This window comes from Salmo trutta, chromosome 12 (assembly GCF_901001165.1).
Source record: "Salmo trutta chromosome 12, fSalTru1.1, whole genome shotgun sequence".
NCBI lineage: Eukaryota > Metazoa > Chordata > Actinopteri > Salmoniformes > Salmonidae > Salmo > Salmo trutta.
In genome coordinates, this window is record NC_042968.1 from 63381942 (window position 1) to 63397012 (window position 15071).

At 40.8% G+C, this 15071-nt stretch overlaps 1 protein-coding gene across 3 annotated transcripts in view; it reads right to left on the bottom strand.

Moving 5' to 3' along the window:
* Positions 1-298: 298 nt before the first annotated feature.
* Positions 299-15071, bottom strand: part of LOC115203972 (trafficking protein particle complex subunit 13) — a 40533-nt gene continuing 25760 nt past the window's right edge. For 2 of the 3 annotated variants that reach the window (XM_029769113.1, XM_029769111.1), the window contains 11 exons: positions 9579-9678; positions 7705-7789; positions 7464-7591; positions 7181-7253; positions 6671-6715; positions 6254-6271; positions 4424-4557; positions 3907-4105; positions 1809-1909; positions 1380-1527; positions 299-613 (listed from right to left, as the gene is read on the bottom strand). In XM_029769113.1, the coding sequence (XP_029624973.1) occupies positions 506-613; positions 1380-1527; positions 1809-1909; positions 3907-4105; positions 4424-4557; positions 6254-6271; positions 6671-6715; positions 7181-7253; positions 7464-7591; positions 7705-7789; positions 9579-9678 (1139 nt within the window). In that variant the 3' untranslated portion in view covers positions 299-505. The remainder of the gene's footprint in view (positions 614-1379; positions 1528-1808; positions 1910-3906; positions 4106-4423; positions 4558-6253; positions 6272-6670; positions 6716-7180; positions 7254-7463; positions 7592-7704; positions 7790-9578; positions 9679-15071) is intronic. The other variant, XM_029769112.1, reaches the window with a different exon arrangement.

Consider the following 15071-nt stretch of genomic DNA (forward strand, 5'->3'; position numbering starts at 1 on the left):
CTCAAGGCTGTAATCACTGCCAAAAGTGCTTCAAAAAAAATGCTGAGTAAAAGGTCTGAATACTTATGTAAATGTATATTTGTTTTACATTTTTTTTTTATAAATTAGCAAAAATGTCTAAATATTTTTTTTTGCTTTGTCATTATGTGGTATTGTGTGTAGATTGATGAGGGAAAAAATACAATTTTTGAATAAGGACGTAACCTAATAAAAAGCCAAGGGGTCTGAATACTTTCCGAAGGCACTGTATATAGTGCACAATACATGTTATTCTAATGAAAGCACAACAAACCATGGATTAAATTAACGCTTTTATTCACATTTAAATGCACATTCATTTAAAATCCAGATTTTTTTGTTGCAAAGAAAACATTAAAAACATAACATCTGTTAAAACATGATAACCTTGGGGTGTGTACTGTAAGGTGATAGTATAGGTGCAGAGTTTGGAAGTTGGTCCATTTGAGATTTATAGTGCTGGGTTCTAGAAAGGTCTGGAAGTGTCTTAGCTCTCCCGGCTCATGTAAGGACAGACCACACACACCTGTGCAATGTCATCGTATTCATACGTCCTCTTCAGAAATGTGTCGGTTAGTCTCAGGCCGGATATACTCTGAAATACAAGCAAATGGTAATTAGTTATGGTTATTATCAGCAATTCATTTTTAACTATTAACAGTCAAAGTGAGACATAACATAATAATAAGCCTTGGCTATAACAAGACATCATAAAGGGTCATACATGCTTTGTGGGTAACACTAAAAGCATCCAGGTATAATGCATTGTAAAACTTGTCATGAGCATATATGACCCCATTTAGGCCAATTGAATGTTTAATGGATTTATTGTCAAGGCGAGTGAGTAAATAAAACATTGAAAAGTGGACCTTCTTGCTAAAATACTATAGCAAACTTAGTTCAACAGCTAGCGACCTAATCAACAGATTTTAGCCTCTTGGGGAGGATAAAAGAGGCAAAGTTCAGCCATAATCCGTGAGGAAGTTGTGTATCTCTTTTTACTGGAGGCTTGAGGACATTCTTTTTGCTATAATCTTTGCTATAATATTGCAACTTTTTATTTTCCAGATTCCATTTTTATTTTTTGGGAAAAGTGAAGTGGGGCATTCATTAAACATGTAATTAAAATGGTATGGCCTTATAATATCTTTTAATCATCTCACAATGACCACACACTAAATAACAGACAGTTTGAGGCAGTTGAAAATGTTATGGATCGAGGGACATAACATATTATAAGCCTTGTTAAAAGACAAAACCAACATTGTATTACATGCTTGTGACAAGTAATAAAGCTTGATACCTCTCTGCTTTAACCTAAGTGTTACCAAGTATTATAACGTGAATAACTTTGGAAATACCTGCAGTCCCTGGACAGAGGAGAGGAGTTTGAGGGGCAAAGCGAGTGAGGCACTGGGGCTGACTTTGCCTAGCTGTCTCCCTGATACACCACACCAATGGATGGAGCAGGTGTTACACATCTCCAGCACCAGGTCCATGGTCCTCTCACTGCAACAACACACACATATCCAGCCTGTTACACATCGGTATGTTCTTTAACCAAGCCATCTGACTATCGGTTGTCATTCCTTCTTGTACATGAATGAAATGGCATGACAATGACAGACAGGGGAGTTGACTAAAGCATATAAAGATCAATACATGCGTATAGCAGAGTTGAGGTCAATTCCATTTCAATTCATTTAAATTGAATTCAGTCAACTGAATTGAAACGCTACATACCCCAACCCTGGTGTACAATAATATTTGAGGAGTCTGTATGACTATACCTGCAGTTGGTGATTTTACAGGTTATGTCGAAGGGTTCCTCTAGGTTGACAGTGTCTGGGATCATCTCCAGTGATAGCCTGACGTCTCCATAACCTGGAGCCTGGCGGCGACAAGAGGGGGAAAAAAATACCTTGATGAAGGTCGACTGAGACAGAAACGTTGGTACATACATTTTTCGGATTTAACTCCTACAATTTTGGACCGATTTTCTTCATGTTAGGCTTACAAGAAGGGCATCATCTGGGACCATGGTTTAGGCCACTTTAGATAGCACTGTGTTTTGTATTTTGTTAATTTTTTGCTTTTTGTGTTTTTGGGTGGTCGTTTGGTTGGTACGCAAGTTGTGATGCATTTGTAGGCCAATTTGGAAACCGTGTAGAATGACTGCATTACTCAACTGAGAATAATTGAGAATATATTCAAATCAAATTGTATTGGTCACATACACATATTTAGCAGATGTTATTGCGGGTGTAGCGACATGCTTGCGTTCCTAGCTCCAACAGTGCAGTAGTATATAACAATTTACAACACACACTAATCTAAATTAAAATAATGAAATTAAGAAATATATAAATATTAGGACGAGCAATGTCAGAGTGGCATTGACTAAAAGATAGAATACAGTATATACATATGAAATTAGTAAAACAGTATGTAAACATTATTAAAGTGACCAGTGATTCCATGTTTAGGTGTGGCAGGTAGCCCAGTGGTTAGAGTGTTGGGCCAGTAACCGAAAGGTTGCTGGATCGAATCCCCGAGCTGACAAGGTAAAAATCTGTCGTTCTGCCCCTGAACAAGGCAGTTAACCCACTGTTTTCCGGTAGGCCGTCATTGTAAATAAGAATTTGTTCTTAACTGACTTGCCTAGTTAAATAAAGGTTAAATGTGTATATAGGGCAGCAGCCTCTAAGGTGCAGCGTTGAGTAACCAGGTGGTAGCCGGATAGTGATGGCTATTTAACAGTCTGAAGGCCTTGAGATAGAAGCTGTTTTTCAGTCTCTCAGTCCCAGCGTTGATGCACCTGTACTGACCTCACCTTCTGGATGGTAGAGAGGTGAACAGGCTGTGGGTCGGGTGGTTGATCTCCTTGATAATCTTTTTGGCCTTACTGTAACATTGGGTGCTGTCGGGCAGGCAATGTGCCCCCGGTGATGCGTTGGGCAGACCGCACCACCCTCTGGAAAGCCCTGAGGGTGCAGTTGCCATACCAGGTGGTAATATAGCCCGACAGGATGCTCTCAATTGTGCATCTGTAAAAGTTTGTGAGGGTCTTAGAAGCGAAGCCAAATTTCTTCAGCCTCCTGAGGTTGAAAAGGCGCTGTTGCGCCTTCTTCACCACACGGTCTGTGTACGCCGAGGAACTTGAAGCTTTTCGCCTTCTCCACTGTGGTCTCGTTGATGTGAATAGGGGTGTGCTCCCTCTGTTGTTTCCTGTAGTCCACGATCAGCTCCTTTGTTTTGATGACGTTAAGGGAGAGGTTATTTTCCTGGCACCACTCCGCCAGGGCCCTCACCTCCTCCCTGTAGGCTGTCTCATCATTTTTGGTAATCAGGCCTACTAATGTTGTGTCGTCTGCAAACCTAATGATTGAGTTGGAGGCCTGCGTTGCCACGTAGTCATGGGTGAACAGGGAGTACAGGAGGAGCCTGAGCACACACCCTTGTGGGGCCCCTGTGTTGAGGATCAGCAAAGTGGAGGTGTTGTTTCCTACCTTCAACAACTGGGCGCGGCCCGTCAGAAAGTCCAGGACCCAGTTGCACAGGGCGGGGTTCAGGCCTAGGGCCCCAAGCTTAATGATGAGCTTGGAGGGTACTATGGTGTTGAAGGCTGAGCTTTCGTCAATGCTGCGAATACAATCATCATCTTGAGCTATGCTATTTTCATTGTAATTCTCCAATGAGTAACATTTGGCAACAGCCCAGGTATGACTGACAAGAACAATGACAGCATCAACACCCAACATCACCACCACTCAACAAATGACCACAAAGACAAACACAGCATTGAGACGGAGAATGTCCTGTTATGCAACAACCATACTGTATACTGTGACTAGGAATCATATACTGTAACTGATAATGTAGTGGTACCATTCTCTGTAGCTGGCTTGTCTGCAGCCTTCCTCTTTCTCCTAAGTTGGTCTTCCACACAATGTCCAGTTTGCCGATCACCGTCACGCCCTTGATGACGCCTGCCTTCTCTGCAAACTCTGGCTTGGGCTTCAGACAGTAGAGGTACTGGCGCGTGTCCATGGGCTGCAAGTAAGACATCTTCCCAAATGTAGACGTTCTGGAACACAGCAAGGGTGGAGAAGTCTGAGCTGACACTGAAAACCTATTACCTTTGACATATAGTGGGGCGTCTTCAGCTACACTGACAAAACCTGGCCAAGTGAATGCTGTATTTTGTAAGCAGCATAGTCATACAGCTTCCACTTTCTAAATGTTTTAACAAAAAAAGCTGTAAAATAACACTAAAAGTATTGACACTAGAAACTCTTGTTGGTTCCCTTTTTCTTCTTTATTTTACTGCCTTTTTACTGTACAATCCAAACAAAGCTAAAGTGTGTGTGTGTGTGTGTGTGAGAGAGATGTGTGTCTCCCTTACCCTTCGTCCTCAGTCTCCACGGTGTTGAGCTCGGCGACGTTGTACATCATGGAGGACTCCAGGGACACTTTCTCCATGAACATGGACGACGTGGTGATGTTCTGGATCTGGGCCTCCAGGAACACCTCGTCTGTCTGGGGTCAGGGGTCGGCGCTAATGTTAGACGCTAATACTAACTAGAGGAACACCTCAAAGGATCTAACTGGGCAGCACTTCGACTTCAATCCCCTTTCAATGTATTTATATTGGCCACTCAATGGGATATTGTAGATTTAATTTAGGCCTAGTGTGTGTCACATTTTTCTGCATACATGTCATTTATACAGGTAGAATCTAGAAAACACCAAAGTACCTGTATAACTTAGGCATGTACTGTATGAATGTGTCTGAAATGTTACACATTAGAACCCCAGTAAGACAGGGTTTTCGTTTCTTTGTCAGTCCTATGAAAAATCAACCAGTGGGGCCCAAATGGAGTACAGAAGTCTACTCAGTTTACCTTTGAGGAGTGGATTAGTACTGAACTGAACAGAGGAGTGCTCCGAGATTAGTTCATGCCTTTAATCCAAAGGCTAGTGATTAAGTAGGGACCACAGACAGAAACATTCTGCCAGACTGGGGTTATTGTTACAGAGCAGAGCACCTCTACTTCCCATCTCCCATGCCGAGCCTGACCAGTCATCCACCCAACCCAAACCCTCAGATCTGACACCTCAAATAGCACCTTATACCCCATGTAGTGCAGCTATTTTTGGCCATAGCTTTACGTGAACAATGTTTCACTTGATCAGATCTATTTGGACTCTTGAAAGAGTTTCTTTCAGTTAAAGAGTGAAATAAACATATACATTTACAAATCAGATTCATAAATCACAAACATCATTAAAATGTACAGCCCTTTACATCAGAGATATCATTCAAATCTACATTCTGAATCCAATCCTTCAAAAGAACTGTAGAAATGGAAACCCCACTACAATCATTCAGACCTAGGCTTTGTCTGAAATAGCACCCTATTCACTATAGTGCACTACTTTTGACCAGAGCCCAAAGCAGTGAACTATATAGGGAATAGGGTGGTATTTCACAGCCCAACACCAATTTTGTCTAGGGCTGAGAAAGTCCTGTGAGAGATGAGTTAGCAAGAGGGAAAAACTATCGAAGAGGAAAAGTTAGAGCAACAGCAAAACAGTGGAAAAAGCATTTCATGGACCTTTATTAACGCAGCACGATACCTCTGATTTCCTTGCGAAAAGTAATAGCTCTCTAGTCTGGCTGAAACCAAACTTGAAATCTTCCTGACTTCACAGTCTGGAAAGGCTCTTTTGATGTCGGCATGATGCGTTGATATTGAAGGGGCCTGTGCATTTTCTCCATGTCTTTCTCACTCAAACACCCACATGGACAGCCCCACACAGCTCCCGATCGCTGCCCCCTTCCAATACAACTGTTGGATTTTGAAATCCAAACAACTTAAGGTTTCAACTCAATTTTTTTTTTGAGAGAGAACCAATCAAAGCTCAAGCCAATTTCTGCGCAAATATTGTACCATCAACGGGCTCTTGTCCAGAGCAGTGTGTCACAGCTCTCCCTCGCATCAGCCAGGCTAATGTACCATTGAGATTTCCTACAGACTTTTATTCCCCACAATATCGTTATGGAGTTTTCAGAAATGTTTCCTCAACACATTGAAAGCTAGCGTGTTAACGTCCATGCATGCCTTTTAATTATTTTGCCTTTTCTCTTGCTCATTGGCTACAGAAAAAGACAGACATTGCTGCAACAAAAATGATTAAGAAAGCGAGGGTTAAGAGCAATGAAAACTATTACCACGGAACTGAGGTCACTCTAATGGAGAAAATAAAAACACAAGAGACAAACAAATGAAGGTTACATGTCAAATGAAAGTGACAATACATCTGATGCTCTAGAGAATGAAACTACTATGAGAGAATATAAGCAAATTTTACTATATTCGTCACCAATGGAAAATGCCTGACCATGGAATGAAACATGACATACAGCAAACTATTTTAATGTCAAATTAAAAACCAATTGCTGAATTGATAGTGGAAATTTATGAAAAAAGATGTCACTATGTATGAGTGAAGATAGCTAAAGCATGTTGACAAAGGTGGAAAGTGGAAAGTTGAATAAGCTGGTAGGATGACTGTATTTGTCATTGTTTTGGTACAGGTAATAAAACAGTGAGGTAAGTGCAGCTGGGAGAAAGAGAAACAAACATACCTCTGCATTGTAGAACTTGGTTTTGACGTCGAGCGGCTTCAGAACCTGATTGAGAATACATTGCAAGCTAAATTATGCAAATATCTCAAATGATTTCTCAAAACGATTCCTCCACTCAACAGCCATAAAAAAACTCAACAGCCATCTTCCTTCACAACATTAGAAAACATAGCCATTTATCTCTGGTAACAGAAAATACTTAAATCCAGGAGCCAACAAATTTTATTTAAAACAGTCGGTATATCTTATACAAAAAAGTATTACTGGGAAAGTTGGATTTAGTTTCATTGTGTGACTCAGAGTACATCCTGTCTGAAACTGAGGATAGTAGGTAGCGAGATTGTTCGGTAGTTGAAAGCCAAATCTTGTGTGCTATTGCCTTTTTACATTGACATTTTAGTTATTTAGCAGACGTGGACCAGTGATTGTTCAGGGTTGAGGTCCGCTCTTCCAATATAACTCAGTGAGGGGGAATGGGAGAGTTCAAATAAAGGATGCTTTGAAACTCACCTGAAATTTGAAGAACTTCCTGAAGTACAGCTTCTCTCCAGCCTGTGTGGTATAACTGACTGCACAAACCAAGCTGGAGTAGAGACACAAATTCTTTGCATATTAGCACTCAAATGAACTCGTATGCATCTTTGCAGATGTGTTAATGTACATTTTCCCCATAGCTGTGTCTCGAGTGACACCCTTTTCCCAGAATTATATAGAGCACTGATCAAAAGTTGGGTAGTATATGGGGAATAGGGTGTCATTTCAGATTGACTCCATGTCAGAAAAGAAAACGTACATGTGAGTCCCAATCTCTTTGACTTCATGGTGGATGACATCATCAATGCAGGACTCAGGCTTCAGCTCTGTGACTGCGTTGTTGGACGCTGATAGGTTTAACCTCTGAGAGCTGGTCTGCAGGTCTGCCTGTAAGATATGACAAAAAAATATATAAAAAAATAAAGGAGTGTGAATAGGACAAGTGGATTCATCAGAGATGAAAGATGTTTCCATTGGATTGATGTAAATCTGTATTGTACCTTTACTAGTATGTCCTTGACCACCTGGCTGCTGTCATTGTGCACACTAATGTAACTCGAGAAGGTCTCGCCAAGGAATATATTTCTGTGCAGAGGAAAGTTATTACACAAGTGTCACACACAAAGACAACAGACTAACATACCCACTGAAGACCAGAAACAACACTTTGCTTTTCAGTGAAAATGATTAATGTATGGTAGAAATCTCCATATACAGTGCATTCGGAAAGTATTCAGACCCCTTGATTTATTTCAAATTTTATTATGTTACAGCCTTATTCTAAAATGGATTAAATACATTTGTTTCCTCATCAATCTACACACAATACCCCATAATGACCAAGTGAAAACAGTACATTTTTATTTTTGCAAATGTATTAAAAATATTAAAAAGTATTAAAAATAAATCCTTATTTACATACGTTTTCAGACCCTTTGCTATGGAACTCGAAATTGAGCTCAGGTAAATCCTGTTTCCATTGATCATCCTTGAGATGTTTCTACAACTTGATTACAGCATTGAAGGTCCCCAAGAACACAGTGGCCTCCATCATTCTTAAATGGAAGAAGTTTGGAACCACCATGACTCTTCCTAGAGTGGCCAGATGGAAGCCACTCCTCAGTAAAAAGGCACATGATAGCCCACTTGGAGTTTGCTAAAAGGCACCTAAAGGACTCTCAGACCATGAGAAACAAAATTCTCTGGTCTGATGAAACCAAGATTCAACTCTTTGACCTGAATGCCAAGCGTCACGTCTGGAGGAAACCTGGCAACATCCCTACAGTGAAGCATGGTGGTGGCAGCATCCTGCTATGGGGATGTTTAACAGAGGCAGGGACTGGGAGACTAATCAGGTTCGAGGGAAAGATGAACAGAGCGATCCTTGATGAAAACCTGCTCCAGAGCGCTCAGGACCTCAGACTGGGGTGAAGGTTCACCTTCCAACAGGACAACGACCCTAAGCACACAGCCAAGTAAACGCAGGAGTGGCTTTGGGACAAGTCTCTGAATGTCCTTGAGTGGCACAGCCAGAGCCCGGACTTGAACCCGATCGAACATCTCTGGAGAGAAAACGTAAGGCTGTAATCGTTGCCAAAGGTGCTTCAACAAAGTACTGAGTAAAGGGTCTGAATACTTACGTAAATGTGATATTTCAGTTAAAGTTTTTATAAATCAGCAAAAAAAAAACGTTTTGCTTTGTCATTATGGGGTATTGTGTGTAGATTGATGCAATTATTTTGGGGAAATAAAGGCTGTAACGTATTTTTTTGTTGTAAAAAGTCAAGGGGTCTAAATACTTTCAAAATGCACTGTATACTTCCACTACCAAAAACGAAGAGCACCACTGTGTTCATGAGAGTCTCAGCATTCAATCGATTGGTTTGTAGGCCAAACCGTTTGGACGCTACCGTTTGGACGCTTTGTGTGAGAAGACCAATTTTTGGGATGTCGCATGGTCTGACAAATACCGCTCTAGCTCTGCTACCTTTTACCACAGATGCAAAAGGTCGATGTCGGCGGAAAAAGTCAAGGGGTCACGAACTGCAACGCTGTTGGGTTTTTCACACTCAACAGTTTCCCCGTGTGTTTCAAGAATGGTCTACCACCCAAAGGACATCCAGCCAACTTGGCACAACTGTGAGCATTGGAGTCAACATGGGCCAGCATCTCTGTGGAACGCTTCCGACACCTTGTAGAGTCCATTCCCCCGACAAATTGCTATTCTGAGGGCAATATTAGGAAGGTGTTCTACATTTTTTGTACATTCAGTGTAAACAATGATAAAAGCTAGTTGTGTGTGCTTCTCTAGATGTTTCACCCTGTTCTATATACGTAAAAGGGTTCAAAGGGCTATTGTTGTAGTGTTTATTACCCAAAGTTCTGAGGTAGTGTGAGCAACTCTCCCAGCATTAAAGCTTCTGCTCCTCTAATAGTGGATGGGTCCTCCTTCATGAGCCGACCGAACAAATCTCCTGCAGAATGCACGCACACACAATAGTCAGGTCTCATCATATTTCCATCATGTTAGTTTTGTAAATTAAATATTGATGATCAACGTCAATATTCTAAATCTCTGAGTAAAAGGCTGCCTTCAGAGGAGCAGTGTGGAAGATACGAGAGCTGGGTGGCATAAAAACATTCACAATTTATTTTCTGTCTCTGAAATATAGTGTTCTAGTCGTTCATCTTGATTTACGGCTATGCCTTCATTTCATTTCTCCATCCTGGTATAAATAGCGTCCCTACCCAGAAGTGTCACTGTGATTTATGGGTTCCGTGGCGTTGGGTTACCAGCCCAGTGCTCACATTGCAGTAGGCAGGCCTCCAAAATGAAAAACACTAAATTATCTTCGGGGGACAATGCATATTAATCAACATCAATATCACAACATCCATGTAAATGTGCTGGGGTTAGCCTTAAGCTAATGTGCACCCGTAGTCCCTGGGCATGTAAGTGCCTTTACACTATACCAATACTCACTAAAACAATACAAAATACAAATACATTACATCCAATAATATATAATTCTAACAACAACAACACCATCATCAACTGTCGTCTTACATATGAGGAACCACAGATAACTCATGTGTACAGGTTTGGATTGATTTGAGCCATGTTTCAATTTAAATTGAAAACTACAATAATCAGTGCAGCTTCTCAAGTCCATGGGCATTGCATTGACCGATTTTACTGAGTCAAAATGGGACAACGCAATCCCCTATGCCGGCATAGGGGTGGAGGGACAAGACCATGCAGGATCTTAAACACAAGGCTGAGGAAGGAAAGGTCTTATAAACCTGAAGTTGGATAATCCAAACTTGACCGTGTTAACCACCATCTTCACATGTTTCTTAAAATTGTCAAGTTGGAGTCCAAAATGACACCAAGATACATGAAGTTAGACACAACTTTCAGATTCTCCCCATGAACAAGAACAGCTCATTGGGAAACATCAATGGATTACTTAGAGAAGTACATACAAACAGTCTTGTCGATATTTAAATACAGGCAATAATTAGTAATCCATTTAGAAACATGTACCATAGCTTCAGTTAACAACTAGTTGTCTATTTTTTGAGTGTACATACAGAAATGTATCGTCTGCATGTTAACTTGTGGGCAAGCAAGTGGAAGATCATTTATATAGATGGTAAAGAGAAGGGGGCCTAATATTGACCCTTGTGGGACCCCAATGTTATAGTAAATTGAGTCCGACTGTGTCCCCCAAAGGCAGCCATTGACTTCTGTTTGTCAGATAGGAATACATCCAACTAATAACTATCCATTAAGGGAGGATAGTTTGGATAGGAGGACCTCATGATTCACAGTATCAAAGGCCTTTTTAAAATCCAAAAAAACTGCGCTGACCTCACCACCTATGTTCAGTTTAGATTTAATGCACCCCAGAAAAGAGCAATTGTCTGTTTCGGTAGAATGGTAAGTTCTGTATCCAAATTGCATTTGATGTATGGAGTTGCCCTGAATGAAGTGATCAGTCAGATGATCAGCCACCCAACTTCCAGCTACTTTTGATAGCACTGGAAGAATGCTTGTAGGTCGGTAATTTTCCACCAGTGTTGGGTCACCAGATTTTAAAACAGGTATCACTGTAGCAGACTTCCAAGCACTGGGGAAGAACCCATATTTGATGGACATCTAGTACAATAGGGGAATAAAGTGTCTAGACCAAATACATATTTTGTTCTAGAGATCCTAAGCTAATAATACTGTCCACTGCTGACGCCGAGACTTCAGGAATATTGGTTTATTACTATCTATGAGAGTGAGAACTGTGGTCTTGGTTGAAAATCTTTGAGCCTGTTCTCTGACAGAGTCAACAAAAAAATTGTTGAAGGTGGTGGATATGAAATCGGAGTCTTGAATTAGAATCCCATTAACCTTAAATTCAGGATAATTCAGCTCCTCCCCTGTTAGTTTGCCTTTTCCATCATTGATCACTCTTAAAAATAACTTCTTTTTTTTAAAATTCCTTACTGCCTTATTTCTCAGTGCTGTAAATATACATCTGTCATCATTCAGACCAGACTTCAGTGCTTTTTGCAAGGAAAGATCCTGTTCTGTCATCTGCCTCAAGAGGTTTTCTGTCTTGGCTTACGTTGAAATTTCCTAGTATCCACTTTGTCAGTAGCTGACAAGAGTTGCAAAGAAAAAGCCATATCTCAGACTGGCCAATAAAAATAAATGATTAAGATTGGCAAAAGAACACAGACACTGGACAGAGGAACTCTGCCTAGAAGGCCAGCATTCCGGCAGCATTGCGGGTACTATTTAATGAAGCTGCCAGTTGAGGCCTTGTGAGGCGTCTGTTTCTCAAACTAGACACTGTAATGCACTTGTCCTCTTGCTCAGTTGTGCACCGGGGCCTCCCACTCCTCTTTCTATTCTGGTTAGAGCCAGTTTGCCCTGTTCTGTGAAGGGAGTAGTACACAGCGTTGTACAAGATCTTCAGTTTCTTGGCAATTTCTCGCATGGAATAGCCTTCATTTCTCAGAACAAGAATAGACTGACGGGTTTCAGAAAAAAGTTATTCGTTTCTGGCCATTCTGAGCCTGTTATAGAACCCACAAATGCTGATGCTCCAGATACTCAACTAATCTAAAGGACAGTTTTATTGCTTCTTTAAATCAGTACAACCGTTTTCAGCTGTGCTAACATAATTGCAAAAGGGTTTTCTAATGATCAATTAGCCTTTTAAAATGATTAGCTTGGATTAGCTAACAAAATGTGCCATTGGAACACAGGAGTGATGGTTGCTGATAATGGGCCTCTGTACGCCTATATAGATATTCCCAAAAAAAGTCTGCCGTTTCCAGCTACAATAGTCATTTACAACATTAACAATGTCTACACTGTATTTCTGATCAATTTGATGTTATTTTAAATGGACAAAAAATGTGCTTTCTTTCAAAAACAAGGACATTTCGAAGTGACCCCAAACTTTTGAATGGTAGTGTACATCCTCCGTATCAGCCGCTTTTTCTGCAGGTGACCGAACTCCAGACTGATGGGGAGCTTGGTACCCTGGGCCGCTTGGGTGTTTGTTGATTCCGGATTGTTTGAATGAAGGCCAGCATTGATGTTTGGCTGCTTTCTTTTGTATTCCGTGGAGAGGTGCACCACCTTTGGGGTCCCTTATAACCTCAGAGTTTACTTCTGGATTATATTTGTCACTGGTCTCAGTAGCCACTTTCCAAGCTTCATGGGAGCCAAGGAATTATCCTCTTCAACCTGTCTCACGTTCTGTCATTTCAGCTGAGATATGTGATACGTCTGCCCTACTCATAGGGACAGGATTGTTGTCCTGCACATAACTTGAAAATTGATTGCTGACTGGATTTTAGAGGTTAATGTACGAATTGTTTCAATTCATTTTACTGTCGTCATGCCTGGAATTTTAACTAGAGGCTTAACCCCAGTAAAGGAAAGCTAGCTGATTTACACGTTCTCTTGGTAGTCCTTTACACTCGTACCCGTTGGAAATGCCCTATTTGGCCAATGATAAATGTTTAAATTGGAACGCAGTGGCTGTACCATAATATGCTATACATGACATCAGACTTCATGCTGTATGGTTTGAACATGAGCACTGCTTGCGACAAGAAGATCCCCCCCCATCCCTCCCGCTATTTGGGCAACTTTCACTAAACATTTGACTGAGTGAGGGAAATGCTGTAAATTAAAAGGGCTCAATGTATTTTGAAAGATGAGACGTTGAGGATTATAATAAATACTGCTTTGATGTCATACAAGCGAGTCAAACACCCGTGACTCCAAATGTACACTCCACATTTCCATATCATAAAACTCATATCACATAAAGTGCCAATGTTTATGATTACTGTTTGACGTACAGTTACAAGATGACATGGCGTCATACCCTGGGTTATTCTGAACAGAATGAGACTGTTTGTCAACTGTGAAGAAAATTAGCTGCAGCACATGCACCTGAATGCACTCTATGCGCACCAAAATGATGATCCGTTTACCTGAATTGCCTTGTGAAAACCTAACACTATAATAAAATTTTCTATAAAACTTAGCTAGTCATGTTGACAATAGAACAAGCTTTCAAATGATGCCCACCTGACCTAGATTGTGATTTATAATGGACCGTTGTTGGATTGCGTAAACAACAGTAGTTGTGTGATGGCTGGGTGTTCAAAACAACTACAAGTGTGCTTGCTGTAGTTCCTCAACAGCACAGCTAGGAGAGCTCAAAAAAGCCCCTTATAGTTGAGTCATAAAAGTGCATTGAAATTATTTAAGGAATGTGCACACTTTGGGGAGGTGTGGCCACTTGGAGACATCAGTTAGTCCTTTCACTCAAACCCTTGTCATTTTTGTTGTCTTATGTTGCACCTACAACACAATTTTCCAGGAATATTCTTATCATGCTACTGAATGGATCCAGGGTATTTTCAAATTTCATTAACAACAAATGCAGTGAAAAGCACAGTAAATATAAAATGCACAGTCAGTCTTGTGACAGGTGAACGGTTGTGTCGTCAGCTTCAGTCTAATCAATTTTGCATTATCTCCAAACTGTTCCCTTTCAATTGCTACCATAGTTATGCATACGCGTTTCTTATTTCTTCTGTAAGAAACAGAAAGTCATATCCATATAGGCCAATTCCCACAAGCGTAAAGGGTTAACATACATATTTTTATTTTATTTATTTATTTCACCTTTATTTAACCAGGTAGGCTAGTTTTTAACAAGTTCTCATTTACAACTGCGACCTGGCCAAGATAAAACAAAGCAGTTCGACACATACAACAACACAGAGTTACACATGGAATAAACAAACATTCAGTCAATAATACAGTAGGGGGAAAAAAGTATATATACAGTGTGTGCAAATGAGGTAAGATAAGGGAGGTAAGGCAATAAAATAGGCCATAGCGGCAAGGTAATTACGATATAGCAATTAAACACTGGAGTGATAGATGTGCAGAAGATTAATGTGCAAGTAGAGATACTGGGGTGCAAAGGCGCAAAATAAACAAATAAATAAATACAGTATGGGGATGAGGTAGTTGGATGGGCTGTTTACAGATAGGCTATGTACAGGTGCAATGATCTGTGAGCTGCTCTGACAGCTGGTGCTTAAAGCTAGTGAGGGAGATATGGGTCTCCAGCTTCAGCGATTTTTGCAGTTTGTTCCAGTCATTGGCAGTAGAGAACTGGAAGGAAAGGCAGCCAAAGGAGGAATTGGCTTTGGGGGTTACAAGTGAAATATACCTGCTGGATCTCGTGCTGCGGGTGGGCGCTGCTATGGTGAGCAGTGAAATGAGATAAGGCAGGGCTTTACCTAGCAAAGACTTGTAGATGACCTGGAG